Below are 23,702 nucleotides of genomic sequence, written 5' to 3'. Positions count from 1 at the left end.
AAGATCTAGAAAAACCACTGGGGCTGTAGTGCCAAAGAAAAAAAAAGTTCAGACGCCGAGAAAGATGGTGATTACTTTGGACGAATTTATAGAACGCTGTTGACAAGGGGAAACGTGGGTTAGCGAGAAATCCCTGCCATCAGTTTGTTTCTACTGCTTGGTCCATCGGGATATGAGCCATCGTCCTAACCAGTGGTAGCTCAGAAGCAAACCTGGTGAAATAGGCTTGAAGTGGGGGAAATAATATAGGGGTTTGGAAGTGCATTGTTGTAATCCGTTCCTTTATTAAGCACAGTCTTAATTTTTATTGCATTTGATGTATAAACTCTATTCAGGATACTTTGGTTAAAGTGTAACGCCGTTCCTTAGTACCGACACGTAACTGTTTCAATGTAAAAGTGGCGCAAAGACACGCGAACCGCAGAGTATTTAGCAGTGCCACAGCTCCCGAAGCACGTAGTGTAACTGGGTGCTGCTTCAGTGTGTACATGTTTCATATAAAATGGAAGCTGCAAAATAATGTTTGCATATTTGGAATCATTTAGGAATGTTTCAAAATATTCTGAAGAGTGTTGTTGAGACATTCACTGCGACAGCAGCGAACTATGGCGGAACTAAGGGGAAACATTTCGGGTCGCTGACGGTGCAGGCAGCACCGCACTTTCTTCATTTGCCTTCTTTCCTCTGGCGCTGCTGATCGGGGCAGAATTACTGCATTAGAGCTGTAACGATGGAGCTCTTTCTTGAATACTTGCAGAAGGACAAGTTTCGTCATGAAAATGCAGATAATGTAATTAATGGCCAAGATATTGAATGAAATACGTTCTCTTTCGCTTTGCTCATTCCTGGTTTAAATGCGTATTTCGACTTAGGTCGGTAATATTGCCGCCTAATTACTGTCATATGTGGGATTTTGTGGATTGTATACTTACGTCTAATCAGAGGGATGTATATGCCATTTTGAAACCAGCGCATTCTCCTGAAATATGCACTCATATTTGCACCGAACGAATACTGGCAAGGCAGTAAACTGCGTTGTGAGAACTGGTGCAATTAGGTTTCGTATCTTTTGTATTTGCTGTGCATTATGATGTTTTAAACAGGACAGAAAATTACCCGAGATTCAATTGAAATTGATTTCATGCGATACGTAACGGCTCCATGGCCCTACAGTATCAGTACGATCCAGCAAACCTTTAGCTGCTGATTTTTAAGCACCGTAGATTTCGCATCACTGACGCTGACGGCTCGTTACCCCTTCACCATGGTCCCGTAGCTTGATCAACGAATAAAAAACGTAGTTCTATTTTACTGGAAGAGTTAGAGGGTATATATTTGTAATGTCGCCTGTGGTTACTGCCCCAGAAACTATGCGGGCTGTCGTTGATCTGAATTTAGACAGCTCCGAAGTAAATTATGGAGTACGAACTCGTACCGAGAAACATATTCCCCTCCCCCTCATTGTAGGTTGGTTTCCGCCTCGTAGATGGACAAATAGCCGATCACGGTGGGCGCGCAGTCTTTCGAACGCTGGGATCGTAGGTTCGAATCGCGCTCAAGGCATGGATATCTGAATGTGTTTATTCTGTGTTTGTGTTGACCTTTGTGCAGGTAGCGGCCTTGCGACGGGCTAATCACTCGTTCACGGAGCCCTACTGGCTGTGTAAAAAAAGATTAAGAAACAGAAGGAGATGCTAGGGCCCCAAAAAGGGCTGTAGAGCCATTGGTGGATGAATGAATTATATGGGCAGATTACACGAACGGGAAACATGATGTCGAATCCACACAAAAGTGTTGAATAGAATCGTTTAAATAGCATTGTCAGATGAAAGGAACGTCACAGTTATAAACTGAAAGTAAGCAAGCCTCTTCATATTTGAATTACTGTCTGCTAGGCTTAGATAAAGTATTAATTGCGCTGTTTCGTCTGCTGTCGTACCCTCGTACAATACGGAGTAGTAAATAACGAACGGCCCGTTGAATTGAACGGTAAATAGAAAATATACAGGAATCCCGTTGGTTATACCCTACCTGATCCATAGAGAATCGTTCTTTGTTAAAAGAAATGTAACATGGAATGTAGGAGTAATACAGTTTGAATGCTTATTGCAATTAAGGGCGATGTGATTCATGCATATGTATGCTGTAACATCGTTGCTATTCAAAAGAACTAGCAAGCATTGCGTTAGTAATGAAGCAAATGTAAAAAAAAAAAGAGTACATCTTTATTCGATCCCGTACGTTGATTAATAAAGCAGTTTTGTGCTCAGGAAATAATGGTGTCGACCATATTAGTGAAGAAGTCCCTAACAACCCTCACGGACAGATCAAAGCAAGTGTAGGCCCCACACTGCACCCCAAATTTTGCAGGATGGTTTCTGGACATAAAGTTGATTATGTGACTGCCTCATAGGCCTTCGTATTTTGCTGGCACGAGTTAGTGGTAGCGACTGCTATAATTTTCGTCGAACGCATTTCAAATGGACTATTGGAAGATACACCAGTCTACACTGCTCTGCACATGTGACGTCAACTCGATGGTGCTCCACCACATTGCAGCCGTGAAGAGCATCAGTGGTTGTCTGAAAATTATTTTGGACGCTGGAGTGGTCGCGGTCGTGAAGCTCCAGTTTTCTGGCCTGCACGCTCACCTGACCACAGTCCGCTCGATTTCTTGCCCCCCCCCCCAGCCTACGGGGATATTTGAAAATCAACGTCTCTGCCAGTGCAGTCGATACTGGAGAGGCAGTGAGGCGCCGAATTCAGCAATTTGCAAGTGAAATGAAGAATACAGACGTAATCTTCCAGCGCTTTGTGCGTTTGTTTTCACGTAGACCTGAGTTGTGTGTTCGTGAACACGAAGGCCGCTTCCAGAACCTCTCTTTAGAAGGTAAAAAACAAAGAGATTATCAGTTAATAGGTCCTTTGTTTTTTTTTCTCTTCTTATACAGAACCCGTTAAACTTGGGAAGTATTTGAAGCGTGGCCCAGGGAGATAGAATAGCCGCAACTTCTTGAGGAGCCCCCCCCGGCCACATTTTCGTAAGAACTGCCTCTATGCATTTGATGCTCAGAAACCAACCTGTGAAATGTGGAGTGTAATAGCGAGGCATTTTGTATATCAGCTTGTTGCGAAGATGCGTTTCCCAGTGGAATTTATTTCCTGATGAGTTCTGCTATTGAGGCGTCTTAACTAATGGCAAGAGACGGGTGTGGCGGTGGGGGGCTGCACCTAGAGTTGCTTATTATTTTGTTTCTGAATGCGCTTGAAATCAACAGAGGGTGTATAGAAATGACGGTTACTCCGACATCTCGTATGCTGTTCGTGGAGGTGTGACCTGCACCAGTCGTTACAGTGCCGTCTTTTGGCTACAAACACATGTCCAGTGTCAATTTCTATTTTGCCGTTAGTGTCTGATCAGAGCTGTCGTTGCTTTTGTAGCTGAAGTGATGTATATGGACACATTCTGTTTGCATGCTTTGAAATGTAAATATGCCTACCAGTTCTTCGTAAACTATGGTTCACTTGTGTGGCCACATCAGAATCGCATCAGTACTTACGAATAGTTACGACAGACTGAAAAAGAAAAGACTCCTAGCTCGTTTGCGATTTGCTGCGTGACTTACGTTTGTGCAACGTGTTGACGCTCTACAATTCGTTGTTACGGTAAGCCGAAATTTTATAATTTCAAAATATGCACTAGCCGTTACAAACGTTTATGCACATAGAACGATATTAGGAGAGTATTAAGTAATTTATTGAGCCCGTTTTACGCAAAAATGCAGACACCGTAAAAATTGCAGAGCTGTTGGAATGATTCAAGGAAGAGTTGAGTCGTGGTTTGAAGAACATGAAGGTGAACTTATGCACTCTCCATGACCATCACAATCATCAGATTTGAACATCAAAGAACGACTCTGGTCAGTTTTGGAGACTAGAGTGAGGAACAGATTCCCACGTCGAACATCTCTAAAGCAACTTGAAGATGTTCTTCAAGAATGGTATAAAATTCCACTAGAGACTGTTTGAAATGTGCACTAGTCCATTCCACGAAAAAACCATGACAATAGAGAAGCGTGTACAGTATCTGTAGTGTTTCCATTATTTTGTCCAACCCCTGTACATTCATTTAGTTCTGTTGGTCAAGGTTCTTCCTTACGCAGGACATGAATGTTGGCACGTGCCATTTTTATTAGCATTCCAGAGGCAGAGTACTCTGTTTATTTATACGTATTGTATGACACGTTTAAACATTTGCTGATATTTAGTGCAATTCACTTGATGTTGCCCGTGAAGTGAACTGTTACCAACATGGCCGTCAGTAAGAAGTTGAATCACCACAATCTGTGCAGTGACTGGTTTCGGATATGACATGTCGGGATTCGAGTTCATTACCGAGAGTAAAGCTTCCGCTCTTCAAACCTACCATCTCGAGTCTTGTGTTGGGATGCAGAGTGTATGGGTCTCATACCTCCACATTTGCAAAGCAGACTGTCTGCTTTTACCGGTTCTCACGGTCTCTTTGCTTGCAGATTTCTTATACATTTTTTCTTCTACCCTGAAGATGGAGGCGATACGTTCCTCCGAAACGTCGGTTAACACCACATATACACGATGCCAAATCCCAGAAGACTGCTTTCTTCAAGTTAATAATAACCGCAGTAGTAGTAGTAAAGTCAGTTGGAAAGTTGGATATTTGGAGTATGCAACGTTTAAAGTAGAATTCCTAAGTAATTTAATTTTTATCGTATCAGTTGAGGCATTGAAATTCTCCTTCACCGGCGATTGTGTCGAGCTGAGCATCAAGCAGTTTTTCTTTGTTAATTAAATCCCTAATCTTACGGCGTAAACTAACATTGCTGTAGTTTGCGATTACGTGAAACGTTCAGTTTGATCGCGAAGATCTTCTGAGAAATTGTCGCTCCGTTCTTGAGACCACGAGTTCGAAACACTGGTGAAGGGGATGCCATGTTGACCGCTACTAAGCGGTGGATTTATTATATAGTCTTACGTGAGTTACTGTTTGCTTTCAGGCTTGTCGAGTCTAGGCAACAATGTGAGACGAGCTTGTATAGTTGTTTTTGTGAGAGAATTACTCTTATATCATATTATTTTTTTTCTGTGTTTTCGTAGCTTGCTTGTGTATTATTTTTTGTTTCGAAATGCATAGTTTTGAGGAGTGTTTCTAAAAGCACGCGTTAGTTTCGATACGTCCGTCCAGGCAGCGTACAAACCTCGAAACCGACTTTGGTGAAAGCCCTTCCGTCAAATCTGTGGTAAAGTTCGGTTATTCGTTTGGATTTTGGTTTAGCTGTTGTTTTAAATATAATATATAACTCTTTTTCTTGAAATTCTATCCAACTTTACCTCTTTTCCTAAGACAGTGCCTACTGTACAGTTAACTGGTAAGCCCATTTCTATGTGGCATGGCCAAGATCAGAAAGTTTTAATTGAAACTTTTTTTCTGTGTGTTTCGTATTCAGCGGAGTGCTAAGCACAGTCAACTGAGGTCACTGTAGTGCATTGTCTATACTGTTTATCTCTTATTTGTAATATATATTTGTATTTGATGTATGTGACCGTTAACACCAGGGAAATTTGTTTTATATAAAATCACAGAAGTCGCGTTCAGAGGATTTTGGTAGTCAAGTTTGTTTCTATTCGTATATAAGAATTCTTAGTGTATGTGACCGACAGTGTCTGTCTTCTTAGGGCTTGTAGTGTTTGTGCGTTATTTCTATCTAATTATATTATTATGTTTACGGCGCTTCTGTCGCTAAACGTATAGGTGTCGGTATAATTATTCGCATATTCATCTAAGTGAATAATGTGGGGCACCCTGTAACATAATTGGTTGAGGCGCTGTTCTGCAAGCTGGAAGGTCGCGGGTCCGATTCCCGATGAGGCCATTCGATTTTTCAGGTCGCGCTATGACCCCGAGGGTCGTCCCAGCCTCTAACAGAAATGAGTACAAGGACTCGTCCTGGTGGTAAAGGGTGCCTGGCGTGTAAGGCTGAGAACCTCACCGACATCTGTGAGCCAGTTTTCTAGAAAATGGATCCTCTACGTCTCAGAACCCTATGGGCCTTCGCGGCCTGCTACAGGGATAGCTTTACCTTTTTACCTTTAAATGAAAAATGTACGTATATTAATAAACGTAAGAGAGACATGTCGTTAGGTCAGATTGTGAAGAATGACCTTCTCGGGTAGATAGAAGAGTTGGATATGTTTCTGAAGCGCTATTTGTTTCCAGAGGGAGTAGTTAGTTCAGCGAACTGTGGAAATTTATTTGAATCTTCTCCCTGTTTGAGGCTGCCGGCGAGGTGTGAAATTACAAGCCGTAAGTTTCAGTCTGGGGTTGATAACCATGGAACTAATGGTTCAGCTATTGACACTCTGGCCCTATTCCTCTTGCCGACTTTCCTTTGCAAACGTATCTGCATTTGCCGTAGGAAGAGGGAATTTTTCAAAGAAGACCGGTACAAGAGAAAAAGAAATAATTTGGGGAATGTAGGTTTTGCAGAGGTCGTGGATTGGAAGGTGAGTGAGGTGCTCTGTGGACTAATGAGATCCAATTTATATAGCGGAGGAAACTCCATTTAAAGAATGGTTTTAGGGGTGTTAATGAATGAATCATAGAGGGTCGCGGGTTGGGCGTGTTTGTGTGCAGGTAGATCTAATGGAATTAAACAGAAAGACTAACGGCAGTTGGATTCCGTCCGTATTGACGTCAGTTTCCCGGAAGCATAGATCTTACGTAAATTCTCGATTTGGGGGTCTTGGAAATTATTTACGAACCCAATTCTCTTATCTGGGATCGGTTGAGAAGGTGAGTATCGAAACTGGAAATTCCCTTCACTCCCACGCCGTTGTACAAGCAGAAAGGGAGTTTGGTGGATTACGAACAGCTTGTATGTGGGGTATACGTAAATCGTAAATTTGGGAGTGTTGGAAGAGATGTCCGAGTTCAGTTGACATTGCTTTTGCCTTTGACTGTATAGCCGGCCGGTCTTTGTGGCGATTGAGGAGAATAGTAGCATATGTGGAGGTTTCCTTCGTGCCCCTCATCCATTGCACCGTATGCGAGCGTCACATACTGTGACATGACGCCTGAATGCCGAAATAGTGAAGTCAGAAAATACATTCATTGCTAGGCAACGGCTTGTTGAAGCATGTGTCCATGAGGACCAGCTGGAACAGTCCGTTGATAAGCAACGACTAAGTCAACACAAAGTTTCCTTTAGAAGGGCGAGAAGAAACGCGTTTTCATGGCAACGACCATTAACAAAGGAATGAACTGATGCACACGGTATTCTGTCTCCAGTCCGCGTGAAGCAGCTCAGGCCGAAATACAGATAGAATTAGAGAGACTACAGACTCTTCAAGATTCATCGTGATATGAGTCAAGCAGACGTTGAATACTTTATTTTATGTGTAATCTTTAGAGTGTTATAATTAATTGTAGTTACAACTTGTTAGTATCGAGTAAATCAATTCACTGATCCTAACCCCGTCTACAAGTCTCTAATAAACGTGACAATACTGTACTGCAGTTCTGTATAGTATTACAGTACAGTATAACGTAACGGTAGGCCGCTCCATAGCTGAAGCGGTTAGTCGCTGGCTTCCCACCGCGGCGGCCCGGGTTCGATCCCGGGTCTGGTCAAGTGGGATTTGTGGTGGACAAAGTGGCGCTGGGGCAGGTTTTCTCCGAGTACTTCGGTTTCCACTGCTAATCGTCATTCCACCAGTTGCTCCACAATCACCCTCACCTATCATCTGGGGCTGGTACAATAGGCCAGAAGTGGCTGCAGTACAAGGGACTTAGTCCTACCCCACTAACAATAAAAAAATAATGTAACGGTGAGGGCTGTACGTCCAAAAGTTTATTATTTTAAAAACGAAACTGGATCTTGTGATAATATTGTGATTCCTGAAGGCCGGAACAGTCCATTGCTAGACAACGGCTCGCTAGGCACATATCCGCAGCAACGGAAAAGGTTTTAAAAATAGACCGTTGCTATGAAATTAACACATGCTTCCGCAGCAACGAATAAACCCAGAAGTATAGAAGAACTGTTAGAAGTAGTGACATATTCAGCTTGCCCCGAAGTTATAAAAGGGGGACACGTGATTGAATCGTCGGTCGGTCGCTAGAGAATTCAGGAATCTGTTCAGTAGATCAGTAGATCATTGTTCAGCTGTGTAGGGTTAACCAGCTGACAGCGGAAGCTGTAATGAAGTGACCGATTCTTAATGCATTACCAAATCACTCACAGTGGAAGAGAGGACACTCGTAGCTCAATAAGAAATGCAGCTAGTCTTAAGACAGACGTTGTTTGTGAGCTGTTATAATTCATTGTTATTAAGAGTGATTGTAATAGAAGGCGTCAATAAATCCAATTATCAAATTCAGACCCCGTTATTATTAGTCACGGAACCCCCGACATGTGACTTTAAAACAATTTTTAATGATGTAAATAGTGTGCTATTGTTCTGGCGCTTCTCTTGCATGTGTCCTGTATTTTGCAGTGAAGTCGTTGGGGGGAGCCAGCGTGTGTGTGGACATGTTATGCTTGTGGTTGCTGTTCTGTCAGCTACACTGATGAGAGCTGTGACATACTGTTAGTAAATAACTGACATGCTCACACGTGATTCCTGACTAATTTTTATCTCCCATTGTTTCCTATATCCATTAATGATCCTGACGAAATGTACAACGCCTTCAGTCAACACCTGTCACATCTAAAAATAACAAATACACACAGTAAGCCTGTATCGAGCTAAATGCACCTTTGCGATAGCGACCCGTGTCGGCCTGTGCCCCTTTAATTCCCACATACATATATACAGTTTATATTTCCTGTGGTGCAGTACGTTTAGTCCCTTCCCTCGCGCTCACAGACCTGACGCGTGTATATACGGGAGAGTTTAGGAACAGGATTCGTATACACGAACTGTATCACGTGATCACAACACAGGCCTGCGGTATTTAGGGGCCTCTGTAAGTGATCAGTGGAAAAATACATCCAGCCATTCATTCGTTTCCAAATATTTCGTACACGTGGAGCTGTGAGCTCCAATTGTCTGGAGGGTTGTAGAAAGCTTTAACTGGAGTTCATGGTGCCGATTATATATAGAAACTGTGTATAGTTACTGAGCTAGTGAAGAGATTTCTTACCTTGTATGGGACCCAGATGTCCATTACCATGTTCATAAAGTTCCCCCGTTGATCCCTTTCCTGGGAAGGTTTTCAAACCAGTCCAGAGGTTCACTCCGTATTTATCTTAGCCTCAGTTCACTGCTGTTTCCCATCGTCTCATGTGGCCTCATCCATTGAAGTGTTTGAGACACATTTTCTGCCCGTGTAGGGGGGATGTGTTTGTTTCTTTATGTGTGTTAACATATCCCAGGCATCCCGTCTTGATTTAATTACCCGAACGCTGGAAGTCGAATAGTATAGAGATAGTGTGGAGATTCTAAATTGTGTATTCTTCTCCAGTCGTGCCTCCTGTCTGTCCTAGGGACGGACAGTGTTCTCCTCAGCACTGTTCTAAAACAACTTCAGTCTGTTCTGTCCATGGAATAAGAGTTTGACACCGATGCAAACGAAAATACTTATTCAAATTTGTTTCACGGTAATTAGTGACCATAACAGTAGTCGAGTTAAATGGCAGTTCAGTTTGCTCTCATGCAACGTCAGTTAAATTTTGCCCCATCAAGCAGCAGAAACACCTTTATATTGTCAGGAGTCTTTGTATAATAGCGCTCCGTGAATCAAAGCTAAACTTTTGTTTTGGACAGTTTCTTCCAAATAAAGAAAGGCTGGCAGTTTTTTTTTTTAGTTTCATAGGTGGGGTGAGACTGTGTCTACTTGGTACGTCGGCCACTGACTGGCCTGTTTAACCAGCCCCGGTGCCACTTCGTCCACCAAAATCCCGTATGACCTTACCTGGTCTCGAACCCTGGCCGCCAAGGTGGGAAGCAGTTTTAAAGAATATGAAAAGATATGGTAATGTGCAGTGCAGAGTTTTTGTTGGCGGTGGTCTGCTTCTGCGTGATCATATAATATTATTCTACGCTTTCGGAGTTTTATGCTCTCACTATATTAATCCATCAGACAAAAGAATTTGCGAGTCCCAGGAACAAAGAACAAGCATGTCATATTCGGGCCTTATGATTTCATTTATACCTATATAATGTGTTTGTTTTTATTCCTTTTATTACGGAAGTCTTCTTGTAAATGTTCGTATTATAGGCTGAAGGACTACGAGGAATGTCGTCGGGTTGTTGATGCATGTCATATGGAGCAGTGCTTGCTTTATGGTCGTGTAATATTGTCGAATTCATTGTCCCATGAAAGAGGTGCTGAAGTTTTTGTATGTATCTCATGAGGTTCACTCCTGTAGAGAAAACACGAAGAATGCGGTCTTCTTCCATTTTTCGTACCTCGCTCGCGTTGCTGCCCGTCAGTAGTGTTCTTGCAAAACCAGTCGAACAACACTGACTGCACAATTTTCTCGTTTGCACAGTTAAGTATTCGTCATATATACACTTTGAGATGTAAATTATGTATCATAGTTTTGTCACACACAGTGACGATTCTTACTATTGGAAATTTTAAAATTTTCTTTGACCTCCTTGTTGAGTAGGGTTCATTGGTCCAAAAAGAATTATTTGCACACTTTTTTTAAAGATTCTCTTTGCGGCATTTATAGCTTAGGAGTACGAGTAGCGCTCAGTAGTAACTTTGATCGTGGGTGCTATCTCAGCATTTTCTTAAAGGCAGAAACTGCTGGCCCCAAGGTACGAAGTTTATTCGATTTCTCTTGAGTAGAAGTACACTGTTTGGTTTCATGTCTTGGAGACAAGTGGAAGAGCAGAGAGTTTAGTAGTTTTTAGGAGCTGTTCTGACGACAAGTTTTTTGGGCTCAGTTTTCTGTAATATTTCCACATTCTTTGTGACGTGTATCGCTACCTGTTGCACGCTGCTGTGTGGCGGACGGACCGACCAGTTAGTGGCCCGTGCCCTGGTACAACTGTTACGTTGTAAATAAGCGTCCTGAGCGAACGGGTGCGTGTGTTTGCTGAGTATTTTTTTTTTTGTGTACATGTTTATCCTTATTTTCTCCTCGACTCAGCGTAGGCGCCTTGAGTGACTCGAGAGAGCAATTTTGTCCAGTTTGTGGCACGGGGCATTCTACTCGCAATAGTAAGAGATCTGCCAGCAAGGATTCGATTCAGTGATCTATGACAGAAATGGAAGTTGTTATTCTAGGAGGATTTAATTCTACCGCGGTCCTCCCTGTTAGATGGAGATACGTGTAGATCCTCCATATGCAGTTAGGGTGCAAGATGTGGACGTCGTTTTGATCGTTTTTGAGGTTAATTTAACAATTCTGTCAACAACTCCTGCTGTTTGGCATCGACTCAATGATAGTGAATAATGAACTGCAAAGGACGTAGCGTAATGTAACTTACTTTTCTATCATTGTCGTTTACATGTCCTCGCATGTACTAGTTTTACATGAAACATTTATTTTGTTATCTTAAATACATACATGGCGTCAAATTTGAGGTTATGTCTGACAAGTTTAAGGTGGTCCGCATATATACAAATGGCAGTTTTGCTCATAGATAGATTACTTCTTCGCCGCCTTTCAGGGAGTTACATAACATCCATTTCTCGAACGGTATCTGAACACTAGAATCCAGTATTGAGGCTGTTTAGTGTCCTATACTCTTTCGAGGACACGTCGCCATAATCTCCAGAAATATGTTACTAAAGGACAGTCACTAAGATAGAATGTTTCCTGGCCATTCTGTATATAGTAGTAGGAACACTCGTTGAATTCTTTCTGAGAACTTCCTTTTTCGTCCTTAAACCCCTTTTATGTCCTTCCATACTACGTATTATCTCATTTCCTCCGTTCTCCTTTAGAATAGTGAATTAAATTATATCTTTGTCCTTAATATAGCTCAGTTTCAAACGTACAACTGCCTCGTGCGTGCATGAATGAGAACTTTTATGGCGCATAACATACACACATGATCGAATAACATGCTTATGTGGTAATAAACAGCGCAAGAGTTCGCACGTTATTGTGTATATATGTATACAGATACGCATATGCTGCGGACTGCGACTGTGTATAGACTGATATGATTGTAATTTCCAGTATCGAAACAATACAAAATACAGGTCTAAGAATCTCATGTAAATAATCGCCTCCCCAACGAAGGGATTGACTGTTGTTGGCAGTTCATCTCTCGGCGCTGGCGGGCCCATGCATCAGCATCTCTGTCGGCGCACTGTTAGCGTAATCTCACGCACCATCATTTCGATTTTGTTACGTACAAATATACATGTAGCTTCCTAAGGAAAATGGTCCTCATAAGCGTATCCCAGATCTTCAGAATCGTAGTATCTCTGTAATGACTGCACCGACAGTTTTGAATAATCTCTTCTGGTGCTTGTTGCAGGTGAAGTTGGACAAGAATCAAAACGGAAAACCATCTAAGGTGATCCACATTCGCAACATCCCTAATGAGGTGACAGAGGCAGAGATCATCCATTTGGGCATCCCCTTCGGACGTGTAACCAATGTCCTGGTACTTAAAGGAAAGAATCAGGTATGTTTTCCTCCTGTCCATATTACAGCACGTCATCTTTATATCGTTACTTTTTTAATGAAGTGTTTAAGATGTGTGTATATATCTTAAATCGATACCAATGAATCGCTATGACCCCCCCCCTCCCCAAGCTTCAGATGGCATTGGAGAAAAAAGGATTTAAGGATGTGTTGAACCGAATCTTTAATCCAGGCTGTAGGCTGTGGCATTATCTTCTGAGGATTTGCGGCTCTTGAATAAAATCGCGAAAGGTTGAAGGGTACTTACGTATCGCATCTTGTAGGTTCGGAGGTATCCTCGTTTTCTGAGCCATGGCACGAAGTATAGGCTAGTGGCCAGCGTCGGCCCGTGGTCACTCTACCCCCGTGGAATTGACGCGTAGTCATTGGTTGAATTCGCTAATGTGAAATTCTTTATATGCTAGTTCTCATTTGGTCTGTTACCCTTGTGAATTTGGAGACACCCGCTTCTAATAACGGCTGTATCATCGAGCTGGATTGCACCACCGTAAGCGTCTTGACTCATGCATAATTGGTAGGTACCCGATTCGAATCCCAGCTGGATATAGGTATTCTGTGCTGCTGGAAATCACATATGTAAATTTATTTGACTCCATCAAGATGAACCAGTTCCAGGCCGTACCAGGCCCATGGATTTCCGGCCGAGGTTTCCTTCAGTCCATCTTGGGTAAATTCCGGCGTGATACAATGGGCCACGACCCCCTTTTTTCCTGCAACCTTCTATCGCGTAACTTGTATTCGATGTTACGTAATCGTGGAGTTCTTACTCGTAGTTCGTCGTTCAGTAAACCAAGAACCAGTCCCAAATTTTACATCCATAAAGTAAACTCTCGTACTCCCGAAAAGTCGAAGCTTCAAGACCATCGTAATAAATGCGTACTTCTTTCAGTTCTCTTCCACTGGTTTCGTTGGCCTGTTCTGATCCAAATATATGCCAAGTCTGAAACTTCGATTCCCTCAGGCATATGACGCAACTTCTTGAATTTGATGTCGGCCTATATGAAAGCCCCCACAGGACAGTAGGATATAGGAAATCGTGGACATACCTGCGTGCCCCAAGTGATATTTTAACCCATGATCCCTGCCTATCGGTCCAAGGCAGTAAGTTCTTATAGCCCGTCCAGGAAAAGCAATAATGTAAGGGAACAGAAAGGAAGTCGTTTGTGTGTGCAGTGCATGATAATGGCATATCAGCATAATTTTATTGCGCCACTGAGTCACAGACAGGTAGGCAGTGCCAAGGTCTCCTGTGTTACTCGTGCTTCAGAAGCGGGAGCGTCTGAGGCGTTCAGTATTTCGAATCTCGGAGCATGCATGTTCTCTCTAGACATCGGGCGCCTGGAATGGACCTATCTTACCGTATCTTCGCATACGCTGTTAAAACTGTAATAATATCTGGAGCTTGACTCGCAATTTCTTATCCAACAGATGGCAGAATAGTTCATTACGTGTTGGCGTTTATTAACAGCTGAAGAATTACGCATTTTTTTTACGACAGCTGTTTCGGATTTTGATCTTCCGGAATATGACACCGTCTGGTCGTGTAGGATAAGGATACCGGAGTTTTATTTCGTACTCCGACCTCCCTTTGCCTATGACCCTGAAAGGGATCTTTTCTTAGCACGTCTCAGTATTTGATTTTAGCTTCCAGCGGCGAAAGATTCAGGGCCGTCGTTTCGTACAATTCCGGCTTCCTCTAGTAACGAAGAAGGACATGGGCTGTTCTGGCTCCGTTTCCTCACCTCCTGTCATGTGTCACCTGTTTCGCACCCCACACCCTTGAATCTCTAGGTGGGGGCAGGAGGTTCCTTCGAAATGTCGACATCTGCATAAAAGACACCACGTCGCCAGTCAGAAGTCCATGTATCGTTTGCTAAACAAGAACAGTGTAATGGAACGCCAGCTGAAATTGCTGTAACCTCGGTAACACGCATTTCGAACACCCCAGAAAAGTTTTGAAGAAGTACCTGGTTCTAATTGCCTTCGGGCTGTCGGTTATATTGGTTACGATCTATTTCCAGTCGAGTTCCGAGATAAGACGAGTAATTAACGCGCGCCACTTCGGTTTTGTAACGAACGTTCACCATTCGTCTGTATACACGTCTGACATTTGCTGCTGAAATTCTGGAAATTTCTCTGAAACGTCTTTTCAGCACACAGTTGGGAATCAAAATCTCGGATATCTCGTCGAACACAGGTGACCTTGCCTTCCTGAGGTTACCTGCTTAAGGTTTTAGACAGACAGTAGTTAAAACCCGAATTCGAGACGGCGACGTTTCGCACCATGAGGGCGTGAAAGCAATTCACCGCGCAGTCACTGGCCAGCTTGACGTTTCAGCCACTTTATCTGCAGCCGAGACAAGACTAATGATGTGTCTGTGAAGAATGTTGGGCGAACCCAAATCGGCTTTATACGCTAGGAAGAGCACCTTCGCGTAATCGTCCCGGCGCGCACGAGTATACATCTCATAATGTAGTAAAAAATAAAGGTAAAGTTGTCCCTGTGCTTAACTAAATAAGTACTACGCCATGAAGGCGTATGGGAAGCGGATGTATATAGGTCCATATTTTCTTGACCTCGTCACTTGTTGGAGGTGAGTGGTCAGCTTCACGCCTCAGCCGCTTGACCCCCTCGTTTGGGGGGAAAGAGCCCCAGTTACCTATTGGATAGGAGCCTGGGTGGGTTCCAGAACCGGTCTGAACGACGTATAGAAAATTGTTGACCGTATCGGAACTCGAACTCCAACCCCCTCGGCCGCCCAGCCCGTAGCCAGTCGCTGTACAGACTACGCTATCCTGGCTTCTCCCGTAATATAGTCCATTTCATAATTACGGCTGTGAACACCTCAAATCCAACGTCCGCCTCGGGAGTCAGACCTTGTTTTGACTGTTCGTACTCATAGCCCGTTTATTCATTGAGTGAGTGCCGTATCCAGGCCCTTGTTGAGTCATACATCCTGTATGGAAATGAGATGTGTGCTTTTGTGGGGTTTGAGGGGGCGGGAGAAGACGTAGACACTGGATCGGTACTTCTTTCTTTAAATGCTGTAGCATAGTAGTTGGTGCCGTATCTGCGTAAAAGGTACCCAAGCTTGAGAGACGTGAGTTATATGAGCCTAATCTTATATTCTCTTTACTTCGAAACGTTACTCGCGAATTCAACAAACTTTAACCCTTTTTTCAGGATATTGGAGACACGGGAAAGCATCTTAAAGTGTCAGGTTAGAAAGTATTGGAAAGATTAGGTTGATTTTTCAGTTTAGAGAGCGGGACGTAACATAAACCAGACCGCAGTCTATTCTGGTACGGGTTAAAGATGTTCTACATTACGGTAGTAGTGGTGTAAAGGCCCTGAGATTCCCGGAATGTGTTCATTGGGACAGTGTGACTACCTAAGGGGTTATTTTAAGTGATTCATAGATTATTTAGCGACTGTGTATGAACTTCAGTTGCGTCCTGCATTTTACATTTTGAGAAACGGTCAGTATTTCTGAAGTTCCAGTCTTATGGGCATACGATCATTTTGCGCCATCCCAGTGCTCATAATGGAATAATTCTGTCTCTCTCTCTCTCTCTCTCTCTCTCTCACACACACACACACATGCGCGCGTGTGCACAGGCAGAGTAACAAAATCTCTGTTCCTCTGTCCTTGTGACTGTCCACCCCTCACTTTGTTTCTCCTAAATGGCACGTCCTAGAAACAAATGGTAATCACCAAGAATAAGGTAAGCCGCACACCGGCATTCGTCAAGACATTCAACAGTCAGGACACGACGTCTGCGACATGACGCAAACAAAGGAGTACAGTTTAAACGAATACGATTATGAAAACCGCCGCACCCCGGTCTGAGTCATGATGCTGACGAATCACGAATGAAGCAAGCCTGCGTCTTTGTCTCATGTCTTGATGCTTGTCTTGACGCAGTTGGTGTGCGGCCGCACTTATGATATTACACGCATTGATTCGTGACAAAGTCAATTTCTTACTTCATTCCTGCTCTATAAGAAAAGCGTGGGGGCATTAACGACATTGCGTTTATTTTAAAATTCCGTAGTAACGACATGTGTTCTGAAGGTCAAAAAGCGACATGTGATTCTAAGAAAGGAGAGACGTTGAACATAAATACCCATCAGGAACAGGAAGAAGAGTGTGTAAGGACACACTACATTTGACAGGCGCGTTCGGAAGAAGTGAAATAATTAACACCGCGGTGTAATTTTCCCTTATGTAAAGAAGCAAATTGACGCCAAGTATTCGCTGCTAGGCGATGATTCTGAAATTGGCTGTAAATGGAAACTCTGTAGGCGTAGAAAATTAATAAATAATTAGTATTAGATCAGAATAAAGTGATTCTGTTCATACACGCAGTGTATAATAAGCAGGAGTTTTATTTTTTCCTTACCTCTAATGCTTCCTGGAGGCCATGGTTGTTTCCTAATTATGAAAATTCGGGAATGTAACATCCCTTCTGTTTAATTATTTACGTAACTGCGTGACTTAACGGGGAACTTGTGGTGGGCTGTAATGTTTAATTTTCTCTCAACTGCGTCCGTCTTTGTCTCTGACAAATTTTGGCGAGATAGACGCCCAGACGCTTAAGATAGCTGTACAATTTTCAGTACGGTTTTCCAGTGTTACATTTTACGAAAATCCGTCCAGCAGTTCCCAAGTTGTTGGATCCGTACTTACGGCGAACTTAAAAAGCACTCTGTAAGGTTGCGAATGCACCTATATGTTATTCAAAGTGCAGATTTTTCTGCACCGGCAGGCAAGCATCGGCATATCCCATCCTGGGTCTCCAAAACCGCACGTTGAACAGGAAACTCCCCTCTTGGAACTACACCGTTGGAAAATCGTTTTTAGCGTACTCTCCTTATTTTGAAAAAAATAAAAGGGAGACTTGTGAGATCACCTGATCTGATTTTCGCATGGCCATGGTTATGAAAAAAATAAAAGATAACCTTGTACAAACATGTTCTTTATAACTTTGTAATACACACAGCGTTGGACCTTAGCTGTCAACTTTTATTTACAGTACTTCTAAGGTTTGAGTATATTTACTATGGCTGGTCGGACGTGTAGCATGCATGTGAGGGTGAAGAATACATACAAAATAGAATGCTGATGGGAATAATTCCCATGGGAGACCTGGACTTAGATGAGATTAGGGCATCAAAATGTATCTTAGAACAGGTATTTTCTGAAGGTGTGGAGTGGATTTAACTGGCTTTCGATGTTCTGTGACTGTTGTGAACCATTGATATCCATGGGAGTGTGGAATATGGTGACTCACATAGGTAGGCCTTAAGATTACACTGTGCACGATTTTTATTTGCGTCAAGATAATGAATCAAGGCGTCACAAGTTACAGATACAGGAACTCTGATCTCTCATACATATGATGTCCTCTGAAATGAAATGCGTACCTGCATTTGTGTGTCCAAGAAAAGACCAGCGAGTTGTTTAGAACTGGGAGGAACACGTTTTGGAATCTTATGTGCAGGAGAACACCTTTCCTCCCCTACGTTCTCTGAGATATTGGAGCCTTCGAGTAATGTTCATGTCGTGTGGTCGTTCAGATGCTCGTTGTGTAGTGGTGGGGACCGCACACGGCTTGCTGCAGTGCTCGGGTCCAGTTGGGACAGATCTACCACGTGGTGAGCACGTTTCGGCGGTTGGCGCAAAGTTTACTGTGTTCTCAGCTTGACAACATATGCCTCTTATGCTCTCACGCTTCGATTATATTCTCTCTCTAAATCGAATATGCAGTTTTACTTGGTTGGTGCTTCTGCTGACTTTACTTCCCTACTCTTCGGCACGCCCCTCCCCCCAAAATCCGAATTCAGCTCTCCCACTTTCGTTCCACCCTGGCAGTTACTTTAACCTTAAGTTTCTTCCCCCGGAGGGGCATNTTAGTAACTGTACCCCCCCCCCTCCAACCCTCAACCCTTTTCTATACTCGATAAACGACACGGCTTTGGTACAGGTGTACGGTTTGTTTCATGTGAAAACTGGAAACGCTTTTCGGCCGCTGAATATGGTGCCCATTTCAGTCTTTATATTGCGGCTGGCAGGATCGTCTGACGAATGCTTTCAACGGCGACTGTCTCAGGACTGAATCAGTCACATCAGAGTGGGAGTTTCTTCACGACTGGCGGTTTACCGCCAGTCAGTTCGTCCTGGCGCCAAGCCCCTTGAGACTCACAGTCACATTTCTTTTCAACTGAACACTTGCGGTAAACGCCCTTATATAATTTCCTCTCTGACGAGAAGATGGGTCTGAATCAGTCTTCGAGTCTTATGTCAGTCGGCCAGTGTCTCTTTGAAAAAAAACACCCATCTGGGGCTTACGACCAGATTTTTATTAGTCATACAGTTGCGGGTTTGTTGATGTGTGGAGCTCTCTCTGATGAGAGGACGGGTCTGTCGTTACAATTGCTGCTGGTGTTCGCCAGCGCAGTCATTCTCGAGCCCAAGTCCCCTGGGATTCGCTACCATATTTTACTGTCTCTGATTCGAGACTTCGCTTTTCGTCACCTCCTACGACTCGCAGGGCTACAGTGGCGGTATTCGACCCCGCCTCCATACGGGAATAACTCCAACTCGACTAACTCTCCAGGTTATAACCTCTCGGCATGGACCGTACAGAAAAGACCTTTGCTGTTCAGTTGTTTCCATGGGAACGTGATTTATTTGAGCAGTCGTTATTCAACAACGGCTCCTGAATATATGCGGTCGTTGCTTAGCAGCGGTTGTACATGTTACATTATGTTTATCCATCATGTATTACACATCATTGGACAGTCCGAGAATAGAAATGATCATTAAATAACTATGTATGTAAGCGCAAGAATTTACGTTCAGGTATAGGACTTCAATTTTTTTGTTAGAAATGTTGCATAACGCCGATCCAGAGACACGTCCAGACAGAGACCGGGTGTTGATGTCACTGGGCACTCGGTTGCAAACAAGGTCATGTGTGCTTTAGTTACGGCATCGACAGCTGGACAAGAATTACAGCACACCCTCTGGAATCATCAGCTCCTACTCCCGCACGTAGAACCGGCGTCCTGACGATCTCGACTTCGTCCGTCCCTCCCTCACCTGCTCACAAGCGTCTGCAGCAGGTTACAACAGCTATAGAGACAACTTTCCAGGGGTCGCCCTTCAGTATCTTTTTATGTTCTCAGACTGAAATTACCTTTTTTACCGTTCATTGGATTACACCTTTCTCTGTTCACCGTAATCCGTGTCTTTTTCGGTTGCCACAGATCATCTTTGATCCTTCCTACTTTCGTCTTACCCCCTTCCATTTAAAGTCGATTATCTCATATTTAGTTAGTTTCCCTCCACATTGTGCTTTTCATATGGAGCCTGCGACCTCTTTTGCTCCGCCTCTCTTCCCAGGCATGTTAATCACAACCCTTGCAGCGTATGTACGGGCTCTTACGCAATATGTGGAGAATGGTGCCCCACTGGAAGATGACGTTGGGTGCAGGAGAGCGGAAAACTTGGGTTAAGTTTTCGCACGCAGTTGAAGTAAAGGTGGAAACTCGTAACAAAATAATACGCGCAAAAATGGCATAATGAACGATTGCGAGCTCTATTTCATAGCAGTGATTTAAGTAGTGCCGGTCCTCGGAGGCCACAAGTACGTCGTCTCTTGGAATGCTGTCCGTCATGTGGGGCCTCACCTGAAGGGTTTCGAAATATTTTTTAACCGTCGTATCCATGTTATAAATTTAAATTCTGAGTGGGGGAACCTCGTCTATGAGGTTACATGATTCGTTTTAGGGGAGGATCTATGGGAGTTCTCTGCTCCCCATTTCTGTACCCCACCCCCTGTCTCACTGATTGTCGGTTTTGCAAGGCAGGAGTTTGAAGCCGACCATGCAGAGAATCATCCGTTTTCTAGGTGATAATTATAAGAAATTAGTTCTTTTATTCAGATTCAGCATCATTTGTTATACAGAATCGTAATTCAGTGGAGACAACCTCAGGAGTTCTGGTAACTTACGTGGAAGAATACTTAGTCAGTACACTTTCGAAGGAAGAACGACAGTAGCGAAAAGGAATTCGGTGATAACGGGAAGAAATAGTATTTATTGACGAGGTGAGGGTTGACCTCCATGCTGCCTGTACTAGGCCTGTGAAGACCCTAATGCTTGGGCATTGGGGCTTCACATAGTATTTAATGGCATGTGATATTTTGTTGGTTGAATGTTCAGGACATCTTTTTGAGCTTTCCCAATTTTTCGGATACTATTTTAATTGGATTGTAAGTATAAACGTTGCATCCCTGCACAGGAACTAAAAATGTGCTCCCAGGTAATCTGTTCTGGGATTATACAGCACAATTAAGTAGGGGGTGTAGGTTTCGGACGTTTATACACCTAAGACCGCCAAGGAGACAGTAAGGGTTCGCTTGTCAGCTGGAATTAATGCGAGTGACCCGCAAAGCCTGCACAGGGGAATGTTTTAGAATATCTTTCACACTATTGACCCGTTCAGGGGGAAGAGTCTGACGCTCAGGTGAAGTCTGACCGCACATACGCGGACTCAGCTGAAGCGACAGACGTGTAGTTTAAACAGATTACACGTAAAAACATGTTATATAGCCCGCCAGGCAAAACTGTTATTTAATTATTCCCTGAAAAAAAAAACAGTATAGGAACACCAGGAGTATTTGTATTTTCCGCAGGGAATTTTCTTCCTTAGGCGTCTCGATGTCTTTTTCAGAATGCATTCTATCTGAGAGACCATTACGTGGTGCATATCTTGTATTTTTTTCCTTTCTCTTCTCCAAATATTAAAATAATTATAAAAGCCAACGTTTTGGCCACTGCAATATAATGGGCACAGAGTACGTATCATTTCCTATCTTTACTGGCAGATGTTATGAATTTCGCTAACCACAAGAATGGTGTGTCTTTTTTGTATCTGTCTTGGGAAGTATGTGTGTCCTATAATGTGCTGCCACATAAATCTAAATATTTCTTTTTTAAGTGTAATACATGTTGCCTTCCGAGAACACACGAAAGGCTGCCTTTTATAAGTCGTTGACTTTAGATTAGCTGCCACTCCAACACGCGTATTGACACCGAGGGTGGCACAGTGGGTTCGATGAATGGTAGTGTATCAAATTGTGAGCAGCAAGTCGTATATAGGAACTTGATATTTATGCAATGATTAAATTATGAAAGGTTAAATGGGCGGGAACGTATATAAGGTTCATGGGGGAAGTGGAATATTGGGACGAACGCTTCAAGATAAGATGCTTGTTGAAAGGCCGAGTTACAATGAGGACGTGGTTTTATTGTAACTTGGTTGTGGAGGACAACAGAAAGACGTAAGAATTTAGATGGAGTCAAAGCCACACAACGGCTTGACTGTTTCGTTACTGTAATTGTGCAAATGGTCATTTGAGCCACACCGCCCTTCCACCAGTTCATTACCTGATTTTTATAGCCTGCGTGGGACACAAGGTAAAACGGAATTTCAGCAAGAAGTGAAGCCAACCTTTCTCTGCGCTGGACTTTTCAGTTGGTATAGGCCTGAGGGTTGAACTGGCGGGTTCCACTGCAACGTAGTTTTCCATAAATAGCTAAGTAACTGTCAGCTGCCCAAAGATGATATTATACCCTTGACTTGGGACATAACGAGGACCACTTTTTTCCGGGATATAACTCGAAGTAAGTTACAGTAAAGGCAAAAAAGGTAAAGATATCCCTGTGACAGGCCGTGGAGGTCCATAGGGTTGTGACACTTCGAGGCTCTGACATTTTCTAGACAGTCGACTAACAGATGGCGTCGAGATTGTCAACCTTACGTTCCGGCCGCCCGTTACCCCCCCCCCCCCCCCAGGAAGATCCCTGATACTCATTTCTGTAGAGGCTAAGTCCACTCCAGGGCCATAGTGCGGCTGGAAGGTTTAGGCCAATTGAAAAAGCCAGTGACCTAATCGGGAATCGAACCCGCGACCTTCAGGCTTGTCGCATAGTGCCTCAACCAGCTACGCTGCCGCGTGCAAAGTAGGTTAGAGTGGGTTGAGTATGTAGTTCGGATGTGGAGAGAAATGTGCACGTAATATTGATTGGCAGGTCTCTTTTGAAAATTGCCACTTGGAACACCGAGGCTATAGGTGGATAATTGGGGAAGCATGTTTTTTGAGGCTTCGAAGGCGGATGGAACTGGCTCAGAATAATATGCATCTGCGTGCTTCGGTATTAGCGATAGCAGATAGGAAGGTGGTCGGATAGGAAGGTGGTTTACTATACCCGTAATGATCACATCTTGCAAGGGAACAAATGTTTAATGGCAAGAGCGCTTCTCTTCTAATTATCCATGAAATTTGAATGTAAAATTCACACACTTTTCGGGCGGCCAGGGCATTGACGCTTAGTCCACTTATGGCTGCAGTTTGCGGTGTGAGATTTTTGCTTTGCACATCGTGAAATATGTCCCGTGCTTCTTCCATATATTTTATTCTTGTACTCGCACCAGCTTTTTCTCTGTCCTTTTTCTCTTCAGACTCTTTATATATCCGTGTGGGACTGTGTTATACCGCGGGGAGCAGTTTCACTTCTTCGCCGCAAGGTAGCGGGCAGGTCGAGCGGAAAACATATATCACTCTTCCGGTCTCCCCTTCCTTGAACCATAGTTCCATGCTCTTGTGTGTGTACTGTCTGCTGTTTCCATAGCCCTGCTGTGTTCGATTGATGTTGCGAGTAGCCGTTGCGAATTGACCGAGGAAGTTGTAAAGGCCCTGGTGGCCAGGACGTTAGGGACATGGGGAAAATAAGGACGAAAGTGATGGTAAAAGGGAAGAATCGTCTGACTGGTGCGGTGAGGACCGATCTGCTCAGGTACCAGGCTGCGGCCAATTACGTGCCACGTGAGATGTGTCTAAGGGGCGTCGTTGCTTCTGTACAGCAAACCCGAAAGAGAATAGCCCTTCTGGGAATGGAGTTCAATCAGGCCAAGCAGAGTACCGAGGCGGAAACAGAGAAGTCGTGTTGAGACGTTTGATTAGGAGCTCTGTCTTTTG

At 43.6% G+C, this 23,702-nt stretch overlaps 1 protein-coding gene across 6 annotated transcripts in view; it reads left to right on the top strand.

The window, feature by feature from the left end:
- The window catches only part of LOC111872920 (polypyrimidine tract-binding protein 1), a 670,096-nt gene that overhangs the window by 450,072 nt on the left and 196,322 nt on the right, over positions 1–23,702 (top strand). For all 6 annotated transcript variants that reach the window (XM_023867205.2, XM_023867206.2, XM_033754885.1 and 3 more), the window contains one exon: positions 12,484–12,633. In XM_023867205.2, the coding sequence (XP_023722973.1) occupies positions 12,484–12,633 (150 nt within the window). The remainder of the gene's footprint in view (positions 1–12,483; positions 12,634–23,702) is intronic.

Source organism: Cryptotermes secundus, unplaced genomic scaffold (genome assembly GCF_002891405.2).
Source record: "Cryptotermes secundus unplaced genomic scaffold, Csec_1.0 scaffold407, whole genome shotgun sequence".
NCBI classification, from domain to species: Eukaryota; Metazoa; Arthropoda; class Insecta; order Blattodea; family Kalotermitidae; genus Cryptotermes; species Cryptotermes secundus.
This window is presented reverse-complemented; position numbering and strand designations above follow the sequence as displayed.